The 27,157-nt window shown below is 34.8% G+C and overlaps 1 protein-coding gene across 1 annotated transcript; it reads left to right on the top strand.

The window, feature by feature from the left end:
* The first annotated feature begins 14,049 nt into the window (after positions 1-14,049).
* On the top strand, positions 14,050-19,491 carry LOC129227967 (uncharacterized). Its single transcript, XM_054862592.1, has one exon. It carries the CDS (start codon positions 14,050-14,052, stop codon positions 19,489-19,491), a length of 5,442 nt encoding a protein of 1,813 aa, XP_054718567.1.
* The last annotated feature ends 7,666 nt before the right edge of the window (positions 19,492-27,157 follow it).

The raw sequence follows: 27,157 nt of genomic DNA, 5'->3' as shown, positions 1-27,157 counted from the left end.
TGTAGCCACTTCACGCGCAGTTAACAACCACCGCCGGTTATTTACAGAGAGAGGCTGTCCTTTAGAGGATACTCCGAGGGTTCCTAATGGGCAAAATCACATTGTTGATAGATACAAGGGCCCTCGGAAAGTAATGTCCTTTAGAGGACATTCTTAGCGGCTGCCAGCACTTTTTAGTACACAATAAAAAGTCTAGTTGTATCACATTAAGAGATTCTATTGACTGGTTGTTTAAGAAAGCTGTTGAAATACATTTGTGTGAAAGAAAACGATATTTTACAACTGCATCCAAATATATTCCAAATCCGCTTTAAAATGTGCCCTCAATCTGTGTTAAAATATGTTCCAATATTAAATTTAACAAATGAATCGATTATTTCAGAAAGGGCATAAGTCCAACTAATGCGACTTTTCAGGACTCATTAAAGTGATTATTTCATTCAGAAATGAACAAAATTCTACGAAGCCACAAGTAGGATCACTACCTCACTTTAAATTACGTTTCATTTCGTCACTGAAATTATTATTATTATTATTTTTTTAAATTTAGATTTAAGCCCTTTCTGCGATAAATTTCTTGAAAGACTAGTTTAGAATAATGAAAATGTAAATCCAGTGAAACAGATTTGTTTCAAACTGCTTTTTGATAATAAAAAATAATATAACAAAATGACAAAATAATTAGTAAAGTCCGTATTCATGATTCATTATCTTTAGAGAATACATCTTGTATTTTCCTCTTTTTCTCGTTTTGTTTTTATGAAATAATAAAGTCTGGTATAAAAAAATACAAAAACTATCAAATTGAGATAAAAAGCAAAAGTTTTACATGTGCATAAAACTATAATCATATTCATCAAATACATCCTCAATGGAAATCTTTTTTTCTATCTATCTCTTGTCTAATTTTGTGTACCAAGTTCGAAGTACATTGGAGTGAATCGGAAAAAATTGTTTTCAGAATTTCCAATCGGCCAAGGTGAGAAAAGTTCTACACAAGGACTAAACAATTACATGTGAAATTTCAAGTTGGTCAGATAATATCTTCATGCGCCGCAAAACGGTAAAAGATCGCAAATTGAGCATAAAAATGCATTTTTTCTTCTTTACAAAAAAAATTGATTTAAAAAAATTTTTCAAACCGGTGAGGGTGAAAAAAGTACCCAGCGGGGTGAAATACTATGATGTAAACTAACTTCACAGCGCGATGAAATCTTCATGAACCACTTGGCAGTCGAAATTCACGTTTTTAACAAAAAAAAGATATTTTTTCGTCACGAAGACATTAATTTTTGAAAACTTTTTAAATCAGCCATGGGCAGAAAAGTTACCAATAAATACGTTCGTTAAACTAGCACAAATATGCTTAACTCTACCTAGCATTTCCTTTTTTTTTTTTGTAAACTAGACATATGCAGATTTTTTGATGAAAGACAAGTCACATTCGAAAATATACACATAAGCGTTATAACATGTTATAATTAGTTTCAAGTACAGGTAAGAGCCCTAAAAAAATAATATTTTTTTGCATTATTTCAGAAAGAACATTTTATGAATAAACCACTGTACAGTTAAATGCAATTTAAGAAAAAAGGCAGAGAGAGAGAGAAATTGATCTACAGACTGTGAAGCAGAAGATCTTTGGGTGAATTAAATAGAGAACTCTGAGTTTATATTGAAAGTATTCATTCTTTCTCGCGACTGAATCGTGGCTAAAATGAAGCCATGTCGTTATTCCTCTCTGCAAACTTTGCTTGCTGATTCTGTTACTATTTTAACATGTAGCTCTGTTGCTTGAGTATGACATGGAAAGTTAGGAATGGAAATATTAAGCCTGCATTCCTGCTCCGATACTGCATCCAAAATTTCAGAATTTGTATTGTGTTTCGTAATTGGTGGCTCATATTTTTCAGTTTCATGCAAGTTGTCAAGGATTGTGTAGTCATTGCATCAAAGTTGAGGGCCGGAATAACAAATTTCCTCGCAGACTGTAAGGATGTTGTTCGTCTTGCGTCCATTATTCTTCTTAGGACCAGCTGCAGTACGTAGTATCTTTCATCTCAAATCATTGAGAGTGAAATATTTTCCTGTTATGAGCAGAAACTGTTCCTTCGTATGGCAGGATCGATAACCTTTTTCAAATTCTCTTTTAAGTATCTTAAACGATGAATAGAATTCCAAAGCTCAAAGAAAGTTATACAACACCTCAGTTAACTTCAAAATGACCATGTGATGTTTACTAAAATTTGAGATTCTCAAACTTAGACTTAGAGATTACTTGCCAAATAATTTTCGTGAAAATGTTCGATATTCTGACATTATTGCACATGGGACGTTACTTACAATTTCAAAAGCATAAACGATTACCAAGCGTTAGAAATCCACGAGATTAAATTTCGAACTATGCCCTAGAGTTGGGCTTGGAAATCTGTGGCATATGGATCATTTGAACTGTGCTTAGGTCTCTTGAGTATTTTAATAGAATGTTTAAAAATATGTGCTAGAGTGCCATTTGCCAATGTTTCGAGTAAAATCTTTCATCTTAATGCATTCTTCATGTTTCAAAGTACGTGGAGTAAAACCTGTAAAGTTGACCACCTGTTTAAGTTGACCGTTATTTTCAGGCACAGAATTAGATCGATCTCATATAATTCAACCTCTATAAGTTGACCACCTGTTTAAGTTGGCCATTAAATTAGTGCACCGCAAGTGGTCAACTTTTACAGGTTTCACCTTATCTCATTCTCGTTGCAAAAAAAAAAAAAAAAAAAAGTTTTTAAACGCTTTTGTTCATACATACACTTGACGCCAAGATTTCCACATACACTGGTGTGCAAAAATTAAGGACGAAGTCGAAAAATTAGCATATCAGCTGAACGAAGAGGCAGAGCGGACAGAAAGATCAATCAGGAGATTAAGTAAGGTGATGTACGGTAGCACATGCGCAGATATGCAGGCAGACGTAATGGGGGAGTGTCTGAGTAGTATAAAGCATGTTGTCAGTGTAAGATCAGTATTTCTGGCAAAGAGATTGCACGCCGTATAGCAGTTAAAATCACACTGAGTTGCTGCCTCAGCGAGAAATGGCGAATAATCAATCTGTTAGACGACATCTGGATGCTTTTACCCGAGGTCGAATCATTGGGAAGTTGGAGGAAGGTCGCAGTGTGACAAGTGTGGCTGCAGAGTTCAGAATTGCTCACAGCATCGTTTCACGACTTTAGAGACAAATTCAAACTACAGGAACAGCTATCCGGGGGTTCAGTAGTGGTCGTCCACGAGGAACCACACCCGCAGATGACCGGTATATTGTCTTACAGACCAGAAGAAACAGGCGGTAGACAGCGGGAGAAATCGATAGACACACGACACAGGCCACTGGACGACCGATATCGCGTTTTACCGTGGCCAGAAGACTGCACGGTGGTGGTCTGTTTGCACGACGCCCTATACGGTGTGTACCTCTAACGCCTGCCCATCGGAGAAGACGTTCTCTGTGGTGCCGGGAACACCGGAATTGGAGAGACAATGATTGGGGACGAGTACTCTTTGCAGATGAGAGCAGATTCAGTCTGAGTAGCGATTCTCATCGCATACTCATCTGGAGAGAGCGGGGAAGCCGCAATCATCCCTCGAACATCATTGAAAGGGACAGGTATGGAGGTCGCAGTGTTCTCGTTTGGGGAGGTATTATGCTTGGTAGTCGTACAGACCTTCACATCTTCGACGCAGTTTCAGTCAACGGGACCCGTTATTGTAAAGAGATTCTTCGTCCATATGTGCGTCTTTTTAGAGGCGTTATGGGTCCGCAGTTCCTTTTCATGGACGACAATGCACCATGTCATCGCACAGTAGCTGCAGAACAGCTCTTAGAGAGTGAGGATATTGAACGTATGGACTAACCAGCACGATCTCCGGATCTCAATCCCATCGAGCATGTATGGGATTTTCTAGGCAGACGCTTGGCAGCTCTTACCTTACTACCAGTAACGATTCGGGAGCTTCGATTGGCGCTGCAAGACGAATGGGCAGCAATGCCTCAACAACTCATTGACACCCTCATTCTCAGCATGGGCAGAGGCTGTGAAACCTGCCTAGCAGTCGGGGGAGATTATATACCCTACTAAAGATGTTTCTTGCTGGACACCCATCACAGGGATGTTTCGGCCTTCAGTCGCATTGCGCTCCATGCTACTTTTTCAATAAAGCTTCTTTTTATCCCTCTGGTTTCTCTTTTAGTAAGTGTTGCTTACATTACACATGTCCTTACGTATTGGGGATCTTACGGTATTAAATGTGTTGATTTGGAAAGCTTTTGTACAAATTTATATTGAAAAAACCGTCTCGTCCTTAATTTTTGCACACCAGTGTACGTTTAGCCGTTTCTTCATGCTTGATGTGAATCAATTAGACTGCAACGTCTACATAGGTACTAGAAATCACAGCAACTGATAAGGATTATCAAGGTCAAATTCTGCTCTACCATTTTAGATCAGCTGCGCAGGAACTAATTTGCATGTGTTACATTCAGGCCTGCCAAACCAGAACAGGGAAAATACGGAAAAACTTATGACTTAACCTGGTAAGTGCTGATTTAAGAGAATGGGAGTTTTTCTTCTAGTAGGACTTTATGCAGTAATTATTAATGAAACATCACAGGCCGTCATAAAGACTCACGGCTATATTTAATACGACTTTCGGAGGCACGACGAAACAAACGCAAATAATACTTTATTTATTTTCAAGTACTATCATGTAAGTTAAAACTATTATTAAAACTTATGAACAAACGTTCTAACTTCAATGAGCAATCTTGTAACCGTCTAAAAACATATTGGTTCTGAAATCATGAGTGCACTGTGTTTATAAATGTGATCATTTATGATATGCTTTTAGCACTTTTTTTTTCTTTTTTAGATATCTGTAACGAGTTATGCTGCCTTTATGGAGCTTGTAAGACTGACAACGCAAGAAAGACATATTGCAAATGCAATTGGGGCTTTGGTGGAACAAGATGTGAACTTAGTAAGAATACAAAAGTGTTTCGAACCTCGTAAACAATATTAGAAATCTAGTAAAAATAATTAAAATGAGATAAACATCATTTCTTTTTTAACATTTAAACTATAATTGCGTGGTTGTTTAAAATAGAAATTGAAAACAATTTCTGTAAATACTGCAAATAAAGCAAGAATCTCTGTTAAGCAAGTGATCTGATGAACGTTTTTACAAAAAAAAATAACATTGTTTCCTTCACCCTGTAAATGTACAGTAAAAGATATTGGTATTTCAATTAAACTACGTAAGTACTCGTTAAAACGCCAAGGAAACAAGTTTATGAGTAGCAACTTCTCAGAAAGATGATTCGTATAAACGACATGCATTGCTACATGCATTTTAAGCATTAAGACAAGGCTGTTATAGGGGAATGTGAGACAAAGTGAAATAGATAAGGTAACTTACTTTTTTTCAAAATGAACAAATTGAAATGTGTTTCTGAAAATTGCGGTACATAAAGAAGCACCAATATATTTTATAGTAAAAACTGGAATTGAAATTTTACATTTTATTTTTGTCAGTGCATCGGTACCTCCAAAGAAAGGTGGAAAATTTTCTTTTTTTTTTTTTTTTTGTCATGGGGCAAAGTGGAAAATACAATATATTTTAAAATGAAATACTTTCCTTCCGACCATTAAATATATTCTTTATCAAATAAATGAGTAAATAAAAGAGTGAATGAATAAATAAATAAGTTAGTTAATATTGAAGAAAAAATTAAATGAGTGAATAAAATAGTTAATGAATAGGAAAATAACGAATTATTAAATGAAAGAATGTAAATTAATTAATTAATAAATGAATACGCAAGTATTTAATATCGTAAGTAAAAGAAATGAACGATTTCTCTTTGTCCCATCCACTTGATCCCTGCATGCACTTGACTAACTAAAAAGAAATTAAAACCCAAATAAGCTTAATATTAAACAAACAAATACTTCACCGAATATTAGTGGATCTCAATAATTATTTAAAATGCAAACAACAAGAACTTTATCTTTTAATAACAGCAAAAATAATTTTTAACATTAAAAAAAATTACACTATGAGTATCAAATTTTTAAAAATTGCTTGTATTATCATATGCTTTGGTTTTCAGAGATTATTTCTTCTTGACTTACGTTATTACTTAGTTAAAGTATTACTAGGTAAGTGTAGCTAAAAGCGAAAAAAAAAATTTTCACTTTTTCACTTTGCCCCGCTATTTCTCTTTGCCCCCACTTTCCCCTACTTTTAGCGAAATAACTGACTATTATCAGGATTCTAGGGTCTTTTATATCGGTACCATTCTTTTTAGAAAAAAATGCACTATATAAATGGTAGATCGTTGAAAAAATAAAAAATGAACAGCAATCGTCCATATGTAATGAGCAGTGGAAAGCAATAGTCCAGTCAAACTAAGGAATAAATACTTTTACAATGGGCAAAATTGCAACAGAAGGTTTTTAAATTGTATTTATATCAGTAACTCGAACATAATAACCTATCCAAAATTCGGTCACGAGAACACCCCTAAAATCAGATTTGAAAATGGGGTGCTAGTGGCAGTTATCTAGTATTCTTCTCTAAAACATATAAAAAAACCATTTAGCCAACTCAATTGGAATAATTGCAGAAAAAGTGTCTTGGTTAATGCTTAGGGTACAAAAATAAGGTAGAACCGCGATAACCCGTCACTTGGATAATTTGACAATCCCGATAACTCGACGCTAAAAAGACGAATGGCCGTATCTCACTTTTAAGCATTTTGCAGAAAACCGATTTAAAATTTTCCAGTTTACTCTATCGCTTGATGGGAACCGTCACAGTGTGATGGACTGTAACTTTTTTGCTATTTATTGTAGAGATACGCCTATTGGTCACATTATAAAATCGATTTTGGATATTTCTGGCGTGGTCATAACTCATTTGTACTTGTAGTCAACCGTATATTGCTTGGACTACAAGAATAACAATCTCAACAGCCTAAAAGTCTGCGTTTCTTGACGGTGTAATTGCGCAAGCACCTTCTAATTTTTTTATAAGCAAAAAATGCACCTAAATTTAGGATAACATAAAGAACACCAAATTATACAACGGGGAAAACGTAGATTTTTATCAAACCGAATTGTAATTATGTGTGTTTAAAGTATGATTATTATGTCCGAAACGGTGGAATAGCTCTTCTACTAACACAAAAACGGCACTTGCAGACTTTAGATCGAAAATCATCCTATTTCAAAATGCATGCGATAACAATCTATCTGGTAAAACTATGTTACAAATAGCAAATTCAAACAAAGGTCGTCCATCGTCTACAGCTCTACTGCAAGAAATACGTTCCTGTAGAATCAGACATACCATAAATAAACATGAATAAAAATCTTGTAGACGATGTAAAGTGTGCAAATACCACGCGATATATTTGTGCCTCAAATTCTAAATACATTTACATCCAATATGATTTGAAAACTTCCACAAAAAAAAGTAAAAAATTGAGCAATATACCATTGTTCAACTAAAAAGAATATTCATTTTTTTTTGTCCAATTGTGCGTATACGCATCACTTTATTTTTTTTAAATTAAACATTATTTTCAATACATGGAACTTTTTCTGTCTTAATAAATGCAGTTTTAAGCACATTTTTTTGAAAATATTACAACATTCAAGAACATTTGAATGCTTGATTTAAAAATGATTAGTAAAACTATTTGAATTTGTAATCATTTGCTTATCTCTTCATAGGCCCCACATACAAGTTAAGTTCCGCGAAAATAGATCGCTTTCTTCTGGGTTAATGTTTTTTTTTTCTTTTTTTTTTTTTTTTTGACAGACTGTATTTAAAATGTTACTGTGAAAATTATTTTTCATAAACTGCGATAGATTACAAGATGGGCATCATATTTCAAAATTGACTTGTATGTACCTTAATATTTAGAGTAATTTATTTTTCATTGTTGTTTCATTATTAGATAGGTGGTGTTGCAAACTGAAAATATTTTGCCATTTCCCTTTCGCCTCTATTTCATTTCGCTCCACATTCCCCTCTACCTGCCAATAGTGTGAGTGTTGTTTGCACCCCCCCTCCCCCCATGTGCTGTATGAGATCTATCGTCTTATTTAAAAAATTTACAAAGAAATATTTCGCTTTATGATTTGTGAGAAACTGCTTGTGCTTCAGTTACAAAAATCTCTTACGGACCTTTATTTGGAAAAAAAAAAGTATCCTATTGTTCAGGTTATGGAATGGTTTAAAATTACTTGCTTGATTCGAGTTTAAATTCTAACAATGCATCTCAACAATACAGCATTTTACGTCAGAATCTTAACAATGTGTGACGTCCTTATCATCTTCCATTATTAAAAGCTATTATTGCAGCAACCACTGTTGCTGGAAGATTCTAAACTTATAAGCTGAAAAACATTTTCGCTGCAATTTCTGGGAGCTGCTCTTTTAGCTGTTAAGTCTTCATTACATACAGCGATTGATTAAAGTAAGTAATAAATGGCATTATAATAAATAGTACTCACGACAGCAAAATTAATTAATTTGCGCAATATATGCTATTCATACGTGGCTTAAACTGAAAGAGATTACAAGTATGTAGAACGGTAACTAATATTTACATCAGTGGTTCTTACCCTTTCCATTTCTCGGGACCACTTGGTACCCCTTCGAAAATTAAGTGGACCTCATGTGAGAGAAATGGCACTTTCACAACAATTACATGAAGTGAACTGAGGTGAATACAAAAAATTTCTTCACAAAGTTAATTACAATTATCAAAACTACATTTCAGTATTAACAATGTTCAATTAACGTTCAATAATTTTTAAATCTACGTAGTTTATATCCAAACTGTCTTGTTATAAAATTTAATGATAATAGAAGAAGTCCAAATTAATTTAGGAGTTAGGTTGAAATTTGAAAATAAAAATGTGAAGTAGCTTAAACTGAACCTAATTACTGTCACTAGTAGTCATGGGCCTAAAATGTTCCTGCTATAGCCAAATTTTCACTTCAATAACTTGCTTGATTTTGCATTTCATTTGAAAGTTTTTCAACATTTGGCTCCAAAGATATCATTGCCAGTCTCATTTGAGCAAACAAATTTAATAAGGCCCGGACCTATAAGTTTCCCCCCCCCCCCCCGTGCAACGAAATCTATAGGTTCGACGTCGCAAGTATATACTGCTGGCCTCCACAGAGGTCAGCAGTGTAGATTTACGACGTTAATAAGTCTTAGTGCTAGTTTATTTTTTCCATTTCTTAGGTCATTGGGCCCCTCAAATACGTGGGCCCCCTCCACACTGCGGAGTCTGCGGTTACGCAGATCTGGGCCTGAGTTTGATAGATAGTTTCGATTATTTTTGAAGACAATGTTCAGAATGCTGTCTCTCAAAAATAAGTGGAAATAAATAGCAATGTGCAAATATGTGCAACAATAACAATAGTGGAAAAATAAGCAGTTTTAGTGTCATTTCACTGAGTAATAGACTTTCATCAAGCAACCAAATACAAAAATCAGCAACGTTTTTACGTTTAGATTTTTTTATCACGTGAAGATAATCATGATGCAAACCAAATGCAGGAACTCCTATTACAAATTACCTGTATGATTGCAACTCATCTCTAAAAAGTCATACTGTAGAACGGAGCTATAATGTCGCATGTTGTGAAAGTTTGACTGCATCTACACAACACGGATGAAATATTACAAAGATAAGCATGAGCATTGATAGTTGTCAATGCGCTTACTTAACAAATATTTTTCCACAAATAGCGCCGGCAAATTCATGAATGCAGTTGATTTCTTTATTTGCATCAAGCGTTCTCGCGTGGGATTCTAAAAATGTATTCTGTGAATGTATTCACAAAAAACCCATGTGTGTGACTCTGTCTTCTTTTACATACAATCAAAGAACACATGTTTGATCATAAGAGTGGTTTAAAAATAAGTAATTCAAATATTGGATGATATAAAATCATCGTAAAATAAATAATGAAAAAATAGTGCAACGGTTAAACAATACATTACACTAAACAAAAATCATGAGAAAACAAATTTAAAAAATCGTTTACCTGTTTTTTTTTCTGTTTACCAACACACACAAAAATATTCGAATGGATTATAGTCGCATCCTTTCTGACTAATCTTACAGAATATGCTGAAATCTTAAAAAAGTTTGATATTGGATCTTTACTTAAATTCGGTTCACTGTTACTCTGTATGTTGTATCCCTTTTTCCGTCTTAAACAAAAGTAAAAATTAAAAAGGTTCTCCACATATCTACACTGGTGCAAAAGAAATTAAGAGAATTTTGAGATTTGGTCAATTATCTCCAAAACTAGTGGACGATTTTCATGAAATTCGGTATGCACAGAGATTGAAACAATACAAAACAAATAATAATCCAAAATTAAAAATATATAGAGGCATGGAAATTTCATAAGTAATGCTTGTTAGAGTCGGATGGTTTGAAACAGCGGTTGCAAAACTGAGCAAAAAAAATGGGTTAGTAGGGGTTATGGTCCCCTATAAGAGATATATAGGCCTCGCAGTGTGACTCCATACTTCAAATGAAGCAGTTTATGGCGTCCTGGGGCAAGTGTTTCCACTCGTTCAACAACACTGTAGTCAGGCTATGGAGGGTCCCCGGAGGGGTGTTGCGAGTTGCTATTGCGCTCCGAAGAGAGTCAAAGACATACTCTATAGGAATGGAGTCTAGAGATCAGCTTGGCCAATCCAACAGTGAATATCCTTCCATCATGAAATTCGTCTACCAGAAGAGCTCGATGTGGCCTTGCGTTAATATCCATTAAAATTCACTCAGGGGCTAACAGTGTCCCTCAAAAGGTGAGTATAGGGCTCCAAGACCACAGACCTATACTTCGCAACTGTCACAGAGCCTCTCTCAAAGACATGGAGGGGTATGCAGCCATCCAACACGATGCCTGCCCGGACCGTCGAACCTCCTCCTCTATAATGGTCGATTTCGTGGATATTGGAGGACCAGTAGCGGGAGGACCAGTTCAACTTAACCGACTATTATTGTCCTACATTCGTATATATAGAAACAGAACCCCCCCCCCCCCCCCCCCCCCCCCCATCCTCCAATATCTGCGCGAAAGGCTCTGTGACAGTTGCAAGGTATAGGTCTGTGGTCTTGGGGCCCTATGCTTATTTCTTGCGGGGCGCCGTTAGCCCTGAGTTAATTTTAATGGATTTTAACACAAGGTCACATGGAGCTCTTTTGGTCAACGAATTTTTTGAAGGGAGAGATATTCACTGTTGGATTGGTCAAGCAAATTTCTAGACTCCATTCCTATGGAGTATGTCTGGGACTATCTTGGGAGCGCAATAGCAACTTGCAACCCCTCCGGGGACCCTTCATAGCCTGAGTACAGCGTTGTTGAACGAGTGGAAACAATTGCACCAGGACCCCATAAATTGCTTCATTTGAAGTATGGAGTCACTGCGAGGCCCATATGTCTGTTAGAAGGGACCATAACCCCAACTAAACCATATTTTGTTCAATTTTGTAACCGCTGTTTCAAACCATCCGACTCTAACGAGTGTTACTTATGATCATGCCTGTATATTTTTAATTTTGGATGGTTATTTGTTTTGTATTGTTTCAATGTCTGTACATATCCAGTTTCATTAAAATCTGTCCAGTAGTTCTGGAAATAATTGACCAAATCTGAAAATTTTCTTAATTGCTTACACAAGTGTATATAAAAACAATAAATACATCAAGGGCAGTTTAAAAAATTGGTTTCAAATACTCTGTCGCCATCGGATGGCGGTGTTTTTGTCTAACGAATAATAAATTCAACAAAATAAGAAAAAAAAAAGATGATTTTTCGGGAGGGACGCGGGGCGGATGATGTGTTTTGCACTTTTTTCAACTCTTGCCAGAGTAAATTTAATTTAAAACATATTGAGATTTCAGCATTTATTTTTTTCAGAAAACTCTTAAATGTATTTCGGGTGCCACTCCGAAAAGGGTTGTCTCTCGACACAAGTGCCGCCACCCCTTCCCCCTCCGTAGTGATGTTACTGCGCTTGATAGATTAAATATAATTTAAAATAAATGAGGATTTCAGTATTTATATTTCTCAGTAACTTTTAAATGCATTTTGGGTGTCACCACCCAGAAAAGTGTCAGTCGACGACGATGCCGCCTCCTTTAATTGATACATCAAATATAATTTTATATTTTGGGGAAAAGTTGAGAATTGAAATGATATTTTCCACAAGCCCTTAATCCAATTTGGTAACAGCCGCTTTTCAGAGGATGTCTCTCAGCTCAAATGACCTTGTGACTTGTTTTGGTCTATTTTAATTTTTTTGTGCTTGCAACTACGAAATTAGAAACATCTGTCACATTTGCAATATATCTTTAGAAATGTAAGGTGGGGAGTAGTGATGCTTTTGTTGCCCTAAGCTTTCTAGGGGACGGGTCTAAAGTCTTGCCCATTAAAAAAAAACAGTTTTGACAATATCAAGCAATAATGTAAATCAAATATTGAAATTTCAATCTGAAGCAACATTGCGTTTTTAAAAAGTTTCCGGAATCCGGAAACTTTTTTGCTCCCATTATGAGTTTAGTCGATTTGGACACGCCATCGTCCAACTGAAGCCAATACACTTAACAAATAGCCTCAGTTAATTTTTAAACTGGTAGTTAAAACCATTTTTCACAACAGTGAGAAGTCTGCATTCGCGCAATTTGTAGCAATTCAGGAAATCTTTTGACAAATATACTTCAATTTATCAGGAATTGAATGAAAACCTGTAAAATCGTGAAAAGTTCAACGAAAATAATCAGTCACATTTCGCAATTGTTTTACAGTGTGTCAGGTTAAATTTGCCCCAAATATAGTACCTCCACTTTCCCCTACACATGCAGTTTGTAGAAGTCGCAATAAAGTAGCACAATGAACATCTAAGTGCGTTATGGAGGAATATGTTTGGAATGATGGTTCTTAACGAGCAGCTCAGCGAGAATTTCGCGTCGTGTTCCAATTTGGCCACCATGAGTCCAGGCCCTTCATTGAAAAATTACATTTTTACACATTAGTGGGCGTAAAATAATTGTTTTCCATAACATAGCATTTAGTATACGCCATTTGCCTCCTATCCCATCCCCCCTACCTGGAAAGTTCTAAATGACATGCCTGCACGATCCTGTTTGGTTAGAAAAACTATTCAAGTGCAAAATTTTATAACCTTATATTTCTATCAGCATTTGTTCCCACTAAAAAAATGCTTGGCACAGACTGTGCCTTTTTTTTCTTTTTTTCTGGGGGGGGGGATTTTCTCTTTCCTGGGGAGAGCTCTTTTGTGGGGGGTTGTGGGGGGGTGTGGATCGTCGCGGTATTTTGGGGAATGCGTTATTGCTCTTGTGGGGATGGGCAGCCCTGTTATCAGTCAATCACAAGGAAGCTGCATACACTTTGAAGCACTTTCCTGGATTGACGCTCTGACACACGTCACACTTTTCTGGGTTTTTATACTGTCTGAGGTGGACTACGCGTTTTTGTTTTCAGTGCAGATCTTGCAGCTATAAATGTTGATACACAAACTTGAATATTTTTTTTATCTGGATGAGGGTTGCTTCAGCCAAGTTGGAATCGAATGCAAAATGCTCTCTCATTAGTTCTCAAAAAAAACACTATTACGAATATACTCCTACACAACACACGAAAATAATAATCACGCCACGCCTTTGTAGCAAATGTCACCAGCTATCGATCGGTACTGTCTCTACGACAACTCACATAGTGCCATCCCCAAAGAAAAAGGTTCATATGTCGTACCCTGTATTAATTTCTGGAAAATTTTAGAAATTCACTGAAAGTAATGAAAAGTTTGTACGATTCTGATGTTCCTCATGTTATTTTAACAGGTCATATAGCAAAGGACACCAGAGCATGTCAGATTAAGGCGCTGGATTTGTCGGGTTATCCTCTGCTGATGTCTATAAAAGTAATGCTGCTAAAATGAAAACAGACAATGATGAAAGAGAATCAGAAAAGAACGACCAAAAGTTTCAAAATATCTCGATGAAGGGTCATAGTCAAGCAATTGGAGGTCTCGTAAACCAGGAAGATCATGATGTTGGATTGCCGTTTTCAGATGTCCAGAAGAACGATAATTCTGAAGTTAAAATGGTCTGTGCTCATAGAGATCCTCAAATAAAAGCACTTAAAGTCAAAAATATCATTGCTGGAAAAGGTGGTAAAGAAACTGAAAACGTTAGAAATTGGCCATTGGACTTGCAGGCAAGTGAACGAGAAAAAAGCATGAAAATGGGTAAAGTTCCAATAAAACCAAAAAGAGTTTCATGGCAAGTCAAATTTAAAAAATGGTTCAAAAGATTTAAAAGTGGCGATAAAGAAAATGAAGGGGAGATGAACCAAACTGATCATCAAGTCGACTTGCCTTTCTCTTCTGATGTCCAGAACAATGACGATAATGAAACGAAAATGGAAATTCATCAAAGAGAATCGCAATTAAAAGATCAAAAACTCGAAAATATTGATGAGAGAAGTGACGATAAAGGAACTGAAACGCACGTAACCCAACCAGATAATAAAGTTAACTTTGACGGGTGGCCATATTTTGATAGCCGGAATTACGACACTGCTAAAGGGAAAATTCACTCTGTGCAAAAGAATTCTCAAATAAAGGCAATAAAAGTCGAAAACCTCATTATGAGTGGTGATGAAAAAGCAGTTGTAAACATTAGAAAATCGCCACCTGTCCTGCAAGCAAATGAACGAGAAATGATCTTAAAAATTAATGATGTTAAGACCAAACCAAAAAGTGTTTCTTTGAAAATCAAACTGGAAAAATGGTTTAGAAGGTTTAAAAGTGAAGATAAAGAATTTCAAGGTCACATTAGCAAGTCAAAACATGAAGACGGGTCGACATCATCTGATATCAAAACTAATGACGATGCTGAACTGAAAATAAACTATGGTCAAACAGATACTAAAATGATGATTGAAAAACTCGAACAGATAGCAATGAAAGGTAACGATAAAGATTTCGAAGGGTGCACAATCCAGCCGAAGTATGAAGTCGGGTTGTCATCTTCCGATATTCAGAATAACGAAGCCGCTGAAAGAAACATGAACTATGCTCAAACCGATTTTCAAATGGTGCCAGAAAAACTCGAAAAGATCCCTTTGAAAAGTGACAATAAAAAAAGTGAGGGGGACATCTGTCACACAGATTACGAAGTTGAGTTGCAATCTTCCTGTATGCAGGGAAACAATGATGCTAAAAAGAAAATGAACTATAGTCAAACAGATCCCCAAGTGATAACAGAAAAACTTGAAAATATCTCTGAGGAAAATGACGATAGAGACACTGAAGAAAACATGAGTCTACTAGATTATGAAGTCATGTTGTCATATTCTCATATCCATAGTAACGACGATGCTAAAAGGGAAATGAAGAATGGTCAAACACATTCTCAAAATATCCCTATCAAATGTGACGATGAAGAATTTGAAGGGTCAACGATTCAGCAGAAGTATGAAGTCGGGATATCATTTTCTGATGTTCAGAATAGCGAAGACGCTGAAAGAAACATTAACTACGCTCCAACCGATCTTCAAATGGTGACAGAAAAACTCGAAAAGATCTTTTTGAAAAGTGACAATAAAAAAAGTGAGGGGGACATCTGTCACACAGATTACGAAGTCGAGTTGCAACCTTCCTGTATGCAGGGAAACGATGATGCTAAAAAGAAAATGAACTATAGTCAAACAGATCCCCAAATGATAACAGAAGAACTTGAAAATATCTCTGAGGAAAATGACGATAGAGACACTGAAGAAAACATGAGTCTACTAGATTATGAAGTCATGTTGTCATCTTCTCATATCCAGAGTAACGACGATGCTAAAAGGAAAATGAAAAATGGTCAGACGGATTCTCAAAATATCCCTATCGAATGTGACGATGAAGAATTTGAAGGCTGCACGATTCAGCAGAAGTATGAAGTCAGGATGTCAACTTCCGATATTCAGAATAACGAGGCCGCTGAAAGAAACATGAACTATGCTCAAACCGAACTTCAAATGGTGGCGGAAAAACTCGAAAAGATCCCTTTGAAAAGTGACAATAAAAAAAGTGAGGGGGACATCTGTCACACAGATTACGAAGTTGAGTTGCAATCTTCCTGTATGCTGGGAAACGATGATGCTAAAAAGAAAATGAACTATAGTCAAACAGATCTCCAAGCGATAGCAGAAAAACTTGAAAATATCTTTGAGGAAAATGACGATAGAGACACTGAAGAAAACATGAGTCTACTAGGTTATGAAGTCATGTTGTCATATTCTCATATCCAGAGTAACGACGATGCTAAAAGGGAAATGAAGTATGGTCAAACAGATTCTCAAAATATCCCTATCAAATGTGACGATGAAGAATTTGAAGGGTGCACGATTCAGCACAAGTATGAAGTCGAGATGTCATTTTCTGATGTTCGGAATAGCGAAGACGCTGAAAGAAACATTAACTACGCTCCAACCGATCTTCAAATGGTAACAGAAGAACTCGAAAAGATCCCTTTGAAAAGTGAAAGTAAAAAAAATGTGGTGGCCATCTGTCACACAGATTACATAGTCGAGTTGCAATCTTCCTGTAAGCAGACAAACGACGATGCTAAAAAGAAAATAAACTATAGTCAAACAGATCCCCAAGTGATAACAGAAAAACTTGAAAATATCTCTGAGGAAAATGACGATAGAGACACTAAAGAAAACATGAGTCTACTAGATTATGAAGTCATGTTGTCATATTCTCATATCCATAGTAACGACGATGCTAAAAGGGAAATGAAGTATGGTCAAACACATTCTCAAAATATCCCTATCAAATGTGACGATGAAGAATTTGAAGGGTCAACGATTCAGCAGAAGTATGAAGTCGGGATATCATTTTCTGATGTTCAGAATAGCGAAGACGCTGAAAGAAACATTAACTACGCTCCAACCGATCTTCAAATGGTGACAGAAAAACTCGAAAAGATCTTTTTGAAAAGTGACAATAAAAAAAGTGAGGGGGACATCTGTCACATAGATTACGAAGTCGAGTTGCAACCTTCCTGTATGCAGGGAAACGATGATGCTAAAAAGAAAATGAACTATAGTCAAACAGATCCCCAAATGATAACAGAAGAACTTGAAAATATCTCTGAGGAAAATGACGATAGAGACACTGAAGAAAACATGAGTCTACTAGATTATGAAGTCATGTTGTCATCTTCTCATATCCAGAGTAACGACGATGCTAAAAGGAAAATGAAAAATGGTCAGACGGATTCTCAAAATATCCCTATCGAATGTGACGATGAAGAATTTGAAGGCTGCACGATTCAGCAGAAGTATGAAGTCAGGATGTCAACTTCTGATATTCAGAATAACGAGGCCGCTGAAAGAAACATGAACTATGCTCAAACCGAACTTCAAATGGTGGCAGAAAAACTCGAAAAGATCCCTTTGAAAAGTGACAATAAAAAAAGTGAGGGGGACATCTGTCACACAAATTACAAAGTTGAGTTGCAATCTTCCTGTATGCAGGGAAACGATGATGCTAAAAAGAAAATGAACTATAGTCAAACAGATCTCCAAGCGATAGCAGAAAAACTTGAAAATATCTCTGAGGAAAATGACGATAGAGACACTGAAGAAAGCATGAGTCTACTAGGTTATGAAGTCATGTTGTCATATTCTCATATCCAGAGTAACGACGATGCTAAAAGGGAAACGAAGTATGGTCAAACAGATTCTCAAAATATCCCTATCAAATGTGACGATGAAGAATTTGAAGGGTGCACGATTCAGCAGAAGTATGAAGTCGAGATGTCATTTTCTGATGTTCGGAATAGCGAAGACGCTGAAAGAAACATTAACTACGCTCCAACCGATCTTCAAATGGTAACAGAAGAACTCGAAAAGATCCCTTTGAAAAGTGAAAGTAAAAAAAATGTGGTGGCCATCTGTCACACAGATTACATAGTCGAGTTGCAATCTTCCTGTATGCAGAGAAACGACGATGCTAAAAAGAAAATGAACTATAGTCAAACAAATCCCCAAATGAAACCAGAAAAACTTGAAAATATCACTGTGGAAAATGACGATAGAGACACTGAAGAAAACATGAGTCTGCTAGATTATGAAGTCATGTTGTCATCTTCTCATATCCAGAGTAACGACGATGCTGAAGGGAAAATAAAATACAGTCAAACAGATTCTCAAATGATGGCAGAAAAATACGAAAATATCACTAATAAAAGTGACGATGAAGAATTTGAAGAGTGCACGATACAGCAGAAGTATGAACTCGGGATGTCATCTTCTAATGTTCAGAATAACGAAGACGCTGAAAGAAACATGAACTATACTCCAACCGATCTTCAAATGGTGACAGAAAAGCTCGAAAAGATCCCTTTGAAAAGTGAAAATGAAAAAAATGTGGTGGACATCTGTCGCACAGGTTACGAAGTCGAGTTGCAATCTTCCTGTTTGCAGAGAAACGACGATGCTAAAAAGAAAATGAACTGTATTCAATTAGATCCCCAAATGAAACCAGAAAAATTTGAAAATATCACTGTGGAAAATGACGATAGAGACACTGAAGAAAACATGAGTCTACTAGATTATGAAGTCATGTTTTCATCTTCTCATGTCCAGAGTAACGACGGTGCTAAAAGGAAAATGAAATACGGTCAAACAGGTTCTCAAATTATGGCAGAAGAATACGAAAATATCACTGTTAAAACTGACGATGAAGAATTCGAAGGGTGCACGATCCAGCAGAAGTATGAAGTCGGGATGGCATTTTCTGATATTCAGAATAGCGGAGACGCTGAAAGGAACATTAACTATGCTCGAACCGATCTTCAAATGATAGCAGAAGAATTTAAAAATATCACTTTGAAATGTGAGAATAATGAAATTGAAGGAAACATGAGAAATCCAGATCATAAAGCCTGGTTGCAATCTTCTGATATTCAGAACAATTACGCTGATGAAAAAAAAATGGACTCTGTGCAAAGAGATCCTCAGATGAAGGCCCCGAAACTCAAAAATATTGCTATAAAAAGTTTCGATGAAGAAAGTGAATTGCACACGTGCAAGCCAGAAAATGAATTTCTGTTCTTCGGGTCGCCATATTCAGATATCCAGAGTTACAACACTACTGAAGAAAAAATTGACTTAGTTCAAAGAGATTCTCAGGTAAAGGCACAAACAGTGGAAAATATTATTAAGAGAGATGATGGTGAAAGAAATGCAGATGTTGAACCTTGGACATTAAACTGGCAAGAAGCTGAACAAGAAATAAACAGGAAAATAAATGAAGTTCCAATTAAACAAAAAAGAGTTACATGGAAAACCAAGTTAGAAAAACGGTTTAAAAGGTAATTTCCATTTATCTAATATGCATATACAAACACACACACATTCACATATGAATCATTCTCCAGAATGTATAAGTTTTCAACTATAATATTTTGAATTTAAAATTCTTTTTTTTTTTTAATTCTTACACGAAAGTGTTACATAAAACCTGTCTACAACGATACTGTTGGGACCTAAAAAAAATGGTTGTCGACAGATTATTGTTTCGTATTTTTTTTTTTTTTTAAATTCTTACATGAAAGTGTTACATGAAACCTGTCTACAACGATACCGTTGGGACCTAAAAAAATATTGTTGTAGACAAGGTTATCCTTATAGACAGTTTCTTTATTCATGCTGACATTTTTCTTGGGACCAAGGAAAATATCGTTATAGACAGGTTTATTGTTATACACATTACTGTTATACACAGGTTTCACTGTAGAAGTAACCATAAACAATGGCCCGGCTTAATTCAAATGATTTTACTCATAAATAAAAATAAATAAATAAATACCTTGTTCAAGGAAATAAAAAAAAGAAGAAAAATCCTGTGTGTTTGTAAATGGGGCCAATTTAATATCAAAGTCGTAATTTTGTTAATTGTGGAAACAATGACCTATTTGAATGATTTGTGTGAATCTAATATTAAACTCTCTTAATTAAAGTTACGGCTAAAGTTTTAGTTATTCTTTTAGCTCTAATGTATAGTAAAAATGGTATGGTATTAATATATTTCCAAATTAGTAAATTTGGAATCAACTAGTAATTTATAATTTCGGTAGACTGTCTAAAATTGATGTATTTCACCTCCAGCACTTATTTTCACCTCAGAAATAATGAAATTGGTACGGTATGTCACGCAGGTGAGGAATTTTCCATTAGCATATGAAAACATGTGCCCTTTTTTTTACATTAATTTGCGTCCATGAATTTCAAGTTCACAAGGATGAGAATTTCCAATAACCACATTTGGTTTTTAAAATAAAATCCATCTTCTTGTTTTTCAACAAAAATTTCACTACTTCTTTATGGCTGTAAATAAACAAGGGGACTGACTCCCTCGTATCGTGGGAAATAAAATGTAATTTTATTACTACTATCTGTTAATGACAAATGGCGTTTTGTCTTTGGGTAATGGAGGTGAGAATTAATTGTGCGACGTAACTCCTTTTCCAACTAAAATGAACTAAAACAATATTTAAAAGTTAAATAGACTTAAACAATTAGTATTTGAGACACTTGTGAAAGAAACAATAAGTAAATGAAGATATACTTTTAATTAAACAAGTTTTTAAGCAACATAATCACTCACATCAGGTGTGTGACATGCCACAGAGGTGAGAATTTACATATTGTGAGTCGAAAATATATTAAAATGAGAATCATTATTAAAAAATTGTTGGCAGGTTTAAATAGACATATTTTTGAAGAAATTAAAAACGTTGTTAAATCAATTGTTCCTTTAAGATTTTATTGTAAAAGTCGTGTGACTGAAACATTTCTTTCTGAAGAAAAACCCGTATATATATAAATATATCTGTAATTTTGAGGGATACAACAGTACTTCCATTTTTTTCCAAAAGACATTACAGTGTTAAAATCAACTTTTCTCATGTTTCCTAGAGGTATAGAGCACTATGTCCAAAACCAGATATTATTTAATGGATATAGCGTATTTTAAAAGAACACCAAGCCCATTTTCACTTAGAGGATTAGAATACCATATGGTTGAAACTGCTCTCCTATAAAAATTATAAAAATGGACATAGTATTTACCCCTCCGACGTACAGATATATATATATATATATATATATATATATATATATATATATATATATATATATATATATATATATATATATATATATATATATATATATATATATATATATATATATATATATATATATATATATTAATGTTTACTGGTAAGAAATAACGCAACAGACATAACTTGTTTAGTATGCAATTACCAGAAAAGCAATCGAATATTCAAAGTTAATATTTCAGTCAGAGTAAAATTTTTAAAGCCACCAGTATTTCATTAAAGCAAAATGTACATTTTCTGAAACAAATACTACCGCAAATAAGAAGATTGTGGTAACATTCAACTTGTAGTTTTGCCATTAATTTCTTCCAAGTTTTGGTCCTCTTTGAAAATATGTAAAAATGTAAGAAGTTAACTGATTATGAAAGAGAGCAGATTGAAACTTTTTCTTGAATGGGAATGAAGAGCCGTACTACTGCGATGAAAGTAAAAAGATCGAAGACTGTAGTCAATTTTTTTTTTTTCATTGAAACGTAAGGGAAGTCTTAAAGCTTTGCCCTCGCGTAATGAAAGAGTTTGTAAACCTCCATCCACTGGAAAAGTTCTGAAAGAAATTTAATTTTGGTTGGATTTAATTTGTCAAAAAATATATATATGTAAGTTGTGAACATTTTATTTATGCAGCAAAATTGGTTAAGCCTCACTTACTGAAAGGAACAAATAGAACGTTTTAACTTTAGCCAGGGAGTCAGGACCTGAGGTAACTAATAGATACTAATATATTATTTTGGTTAAATACAGTGGGATTTGAATGGACCATGGACCAGACGAATGGAAGTTCTATTTTAATGATGTACAAAAAGAAAAAAAAGGGGGGGGGAGAAGAAATATTCCCTGAGCATTAATTATATTGAAAAAATTCTGAAAGAAATGTAATTTGGCGAAAGGTTTAAATTCTTGTCAAAAAAAAATTATACATATATATATAAGCTGTGAACATTTTATTTATACATTGCTTTGAATGGTGTCTGCTCATTTCCATTTGATTCTGGTAAAATGAATTCACAAGCATATCAAAATGTCCTCCTAAGTCATTTTGTACAAAATACTTAATTTATTGCTGGAGGGAATTGTAAATATAAGCAAGATAATTCACCTATCTATTTGAGTACAGTACAAAAAGTTGGTTCTAAGTCAATAATGTTTAAACTTTGAACAAACCATCTTAGTCTCCAGCTCAGACATTGAGAGAATTTTCTTTTTACTTTATCAACAGAGCTGAAATTTACTATCAAAGATGAATAGTACAAAACCGATCCCGAAACTAGTTTAATCGATGAAGACGAAATATTTAAGTCATTCGAAGAAATGGCCCCCACAAAAGCTTGCAACTGATTGTGGTTCTTTCTTCTTCGCTTTTTTATTTGGTGTTGACCTGAAAGTTTTTACTCGGGCTCAAATGCTGATCTGTAACATTTTCTGATAATGAAGTACTAAAAAAAGAATTTTCTGTCTCTTTTACTGGTATTTGGCACTAGAATTACCGGAGGGGTCATTTTTATCCCAAGCACACTTGTTTTGCTAACTACTTCTAGGTATTTTCATAAAAAGCTTAATATTTTCCAGACTTTTCCTAAAGCATCGTGCTGTGTAATAATAAAGGTTTCAAAAAATTGTTTTTTTTTCTTTGACCGGGCTGTAGGATTGTACCTAGAAGAGTGGTAAGTTGTCAGTTTGACCCCTTTAAGAAAAAAAAAAAGTAATCCAAATGCATTTACTGATGTTGAACAGGGCAGAAACTCAAAAATGCCTCTTGGAACACATCACTGCAAGAATTTGCAGCACTCATAATGTCTTTACATATAAAAGGTAGCATTAGCCTCCAGTTTCTGAAATGCAACTGAAACAGCACTGGTTAGTTTAAGGGCATTTTAAACTCATTTTAAATACTACTTCATTACATATAGTTTAAATATATATATTCTTTAAATAAACCGTATTTGCTATAAATATGTTCATCTTTAAGTATCTTTCACAAATGTGCAGATTTCTTCTCAGAGGGTCAAAATGACCCCTATCTTACTTCTAGACGCTCAAAAGATATTACGGGGCAGGCAGACAGACCGATGGACCGACAGACACATTTTCCCCATCTCAATACCCTACCAATTTCCAATTTTAGATATTTACCTAATTATTTCATTATTTTAGCGATATTTTTAAGATGCATTAAGAATTATTTCATTATTTTTTCTGCTTTCTCTAAAATTTTACTGGGAAAGTAGGCTAAAAATAGCAAGAATACGTCATGTAATTCATTTATTAAATATTTATTTTCTACATTTTTATTAACCATTTTAGTAAGTATCATGAATAGATACATCTCGAGTCATTGCTGTTATATCACTAATGAAATTCTTACTCAACCTTTATTATTTTAAAGACCCAATTATTAATATAGATTTATCATAGTACGTAGCACTCAAACTTTTCTTAACAATTGTTGTTTTTGTTGCAGAATGAAGAACCGACTGATTAAGAGAGGTGAAATTTCCTATAAAGAACTGAATTAGACATTTCTCTGTCAAGATTTACTTTATTATATTTGATTGAAGGTTTTTTCAGTGGTTAGTCACTTTTGATGTTTAATTAATGCGTAAAAGATTATTTAGTTACTTATAATAGTTTATTTATTGATGATAATTTTCAAAGTTTATGCTCTTAAAATTACATTTTTTGAAGAGTTTATCGAAAATGAATACATAAAGTTTGATTAAAATTTATTATTTCAAATAATTGTCTGGTTATTTTGTGCACATGATTTCGACAGCATAAGCAACAGATTTCATGTAGTTCTTCGTGTAATTCTTCTTTGATGCACAACCTGCCACTTTAACAATGCAACAAACATTGACATTTCCCAGTCATTGTTTATTATGAAAATGGTTTGTTGATTCTGCTTTGCATTTCACGAATATTTTTCAAACACAGTTGACCCTTGATTTACCCGGGAGCAGTGTTGCACACAAGGAGATGGTCCAGTGGGTCCGGACCCCTCCCATCACCCTTGAGTTTTTTTTTTTTTTTTTTTTTTGGTAAATTATATATAATCCTATGCATGTAGTACGTGAAACAATTCCAAGCTAAGAAAACAATTTCAGATTTCATGAATGAAAAAATAAAATTTATTTTCTCTCTTTCTTTCCCCGCAAAATGAAACATAATGTGGTATGCGGACATAAATTGTTCCGTAATGATGACTTTATTTCGCTACTTTTATTTAACTATGAGAAAAGTAAATGCATTCATTCTTGTGCTTTCTAGTATTTTAATTAAGCATTTGTAATCAATAAATTAATTTTATTTACGAATGCTAAGTAATTATTTAATAATATTTTAAATGTTTCTTCCCGACAATTGATATTGAGAAAATCAAAAAAATATATTTGGATGCGTGTTAGAGTATGACATGAGAATGGTACACCTTCGATCCTAAACCGCCTCCCCCCCCCCCCACCCCATTTGAACAATTCCTGTGTGCACCACTGCTCGGGAGCTACTTTCCGCTGAAATGCCGCGTAAATCAAAACGACCAAAATTGCGACTAATAGTTGTTGAGAAAATGGGTTAGGTTCTATAGATGCAAAAAATGTTACATTATAGTAATAAAAGTTTAATACAGGGTGTTCCAAAAATGACTGACACATTTGAAAAATCAATAAAAACTAAATGATCAGCGACAGAAATATATAGTTTGTTGCATTATGCTTGGGAAAACAGTAAATTTACAGACAGACAAACTTTCAAAATTAGTTACAATGCTCCTCAACATATGGCGCTACGGGTATTTTAAAAAGTATGAAAGCAAATGCAGTCTGTAAAATCGCCAAAATGACGAGCATATTTGAAAAATTAATAAAAACTAAAAAGGCTGCGTTGATTTTTCAAATATACCATCATTTTGGCAATCTTACAGACTACGTTTGCTTTTATACCTTTAAAATACTTGTAGCGCCATCTGTTGAGGAGCATTGTAACTAATTTTGAAAGTTTGTTTTATCAACAAACGGTATATTTCTATCGCTGACCGTTTAGTTTTTATTGATTTTTCAAATGTGTCAGTCATTTTTGGAACATCCTGTATTTACTTTTCTCAAAACATATGTACAGCATGCGCAAAGAAAACATGAATTAAACGGTTATGATAGTCCTTTTGCAGTCAATAAAAAAAAAAAAATCTAGTATTTGTTGAGTCCATGCATTCATGATCACCGGCGTCACTTCCGTGACGAGATATCCTTTTACAAACAAAGCAGAAAGATGATTCGCCATTGTCAAGGAATGGCTCAAATATTTTATTGTAAAAGTGCTTGGTATCCTGTCATCAATGTCAGGGTCCTCAGCCGTTTCGTCTTCTTTTGTCACTTCTAAAGTTTTTCTTCTAAGTGATGTCTGAATTGTGTGATTTTAATAACTTTATTTATGGAATGAGCTCTTCAATCAACTGGAAAAGAAATGTCTTCCGTAGCCCAAGTTCGCTTATTAACACACAGTTTTGAGATTGCATGTTACCTGCATTCTCAAAAGTTTGGATTTTGATGGAGGGGGACAGCACAGTCTCATTTATACAGACTAAGCGGGACGAAAGTCAATCCGGAAAAGGGAAAATCCGGATAACCAGGTTAGTAAGAGTAAAAAGTGAAGCAAACCTTTAAATAACACTGTAAAACCGATTACGAAACGTTCCTGGAGAATAATGGGCAGCTGATATGCTCAATTTCTGCCAGTAACATATCTTGAAAAAACCAGGAACGTTTTCCGCTAAAATTCAGCAACCTTCCTGAAAGTGTCCCAGAAACTTTCTGGAGATTTTAGAAATATCCCTGGTTAAAGCCTTAGAGCAGTAATTAGTAAATTGAGGGAGAGTGTTCAATCATTGGCTTAGCAAAAGCTGATTCAAAGACCCCACGTCACATGATTCAACAGCGACGAATGGTCAACACGTTTTGCATAAAACTAGAGAAAGAAACCTGATTTCTTCCAATGTTTCGCTTTATAATTCATCACGTGATATGGAGTCTTTGCTTCACGAAGGAAAATATTCACTCCCTCTTCTCAATGATTAAAGCTAGTCATGTTTCGGGAACCTTCAAGAAAAATCAATTAGGATTATTGAAAGATGATTAGAACCTTCCTGATTTATCAGGAAAGCTGTAGAAGCATTAATACAACCATGGTCAAAGCTCAGACAGAATTGCAAGTAATAGTCAAGCATTCCCGCTAAATTCTTGCCTTGCAAAAGCTGCAGCTATCCAGTGATTTATTTATTCTCAAAGGGAGCTCAATCAATCTGAACAGGCCGTAACCTAAATAAAGCCTTTACACTTAATAAACACGCTCAGTCAATCTTTGAACTAAAAGTTAAAATATTTTTCACAACAATTGAAAGTCTGCATTCGTGCAACTTGTAGCATTTCGAGAAATTTTTTTTTGCGAAGATACTTGATTTTACGGGGAAATATATTAAACTGTGAAACCCCGAAACGCGTTCCACCGAAATATTCTGTGACGTTTCGTATTTTTTTTTTTTTTTACAGGGAATAGTTACGGTTTATTACCACAAAAACCCATAGTTTGTAAAAAGGTTACATACGAGAGGTTACACTCGTAGAGATTTGCTCACAAGACATTAAAAAAATCAAAAAAAAAAAGTCTTCACATCATTTATAAGAATCGAAAAGTTCCACTGTCCTTTGGTTTAAACACTTGTGGCGTTTGAATAAAGCACAGTCGCACAAACACTTTTCATCAAAGGTGATGTTTTATGTATAATGCTGGTAAAAAAAAATTGCAACACCCTCGCATTTTCACAACAATGGGAATACGTGAGAAATTTTGGTCGCCCGATTAACGATGAA

The sequence above is a fragment of the Uloborus diversus genome, chromosome 8 (assembly GCF_026930045.1).
Source record: "Uloborus diversus isolate 005 chromosome 8, Udiv.v.3.1, whole genome shotgun sequence".
NCBI lineage: Eukaryota > Metazoa > Arthropoda > Arachnida > Araneae > Uloboridae > Uloborus > Uloborus diversus.
Note: the sequence above shows the minus strand (reverse complement) of the source record. Positions and strands in the feature narration are given on the sequence as shown.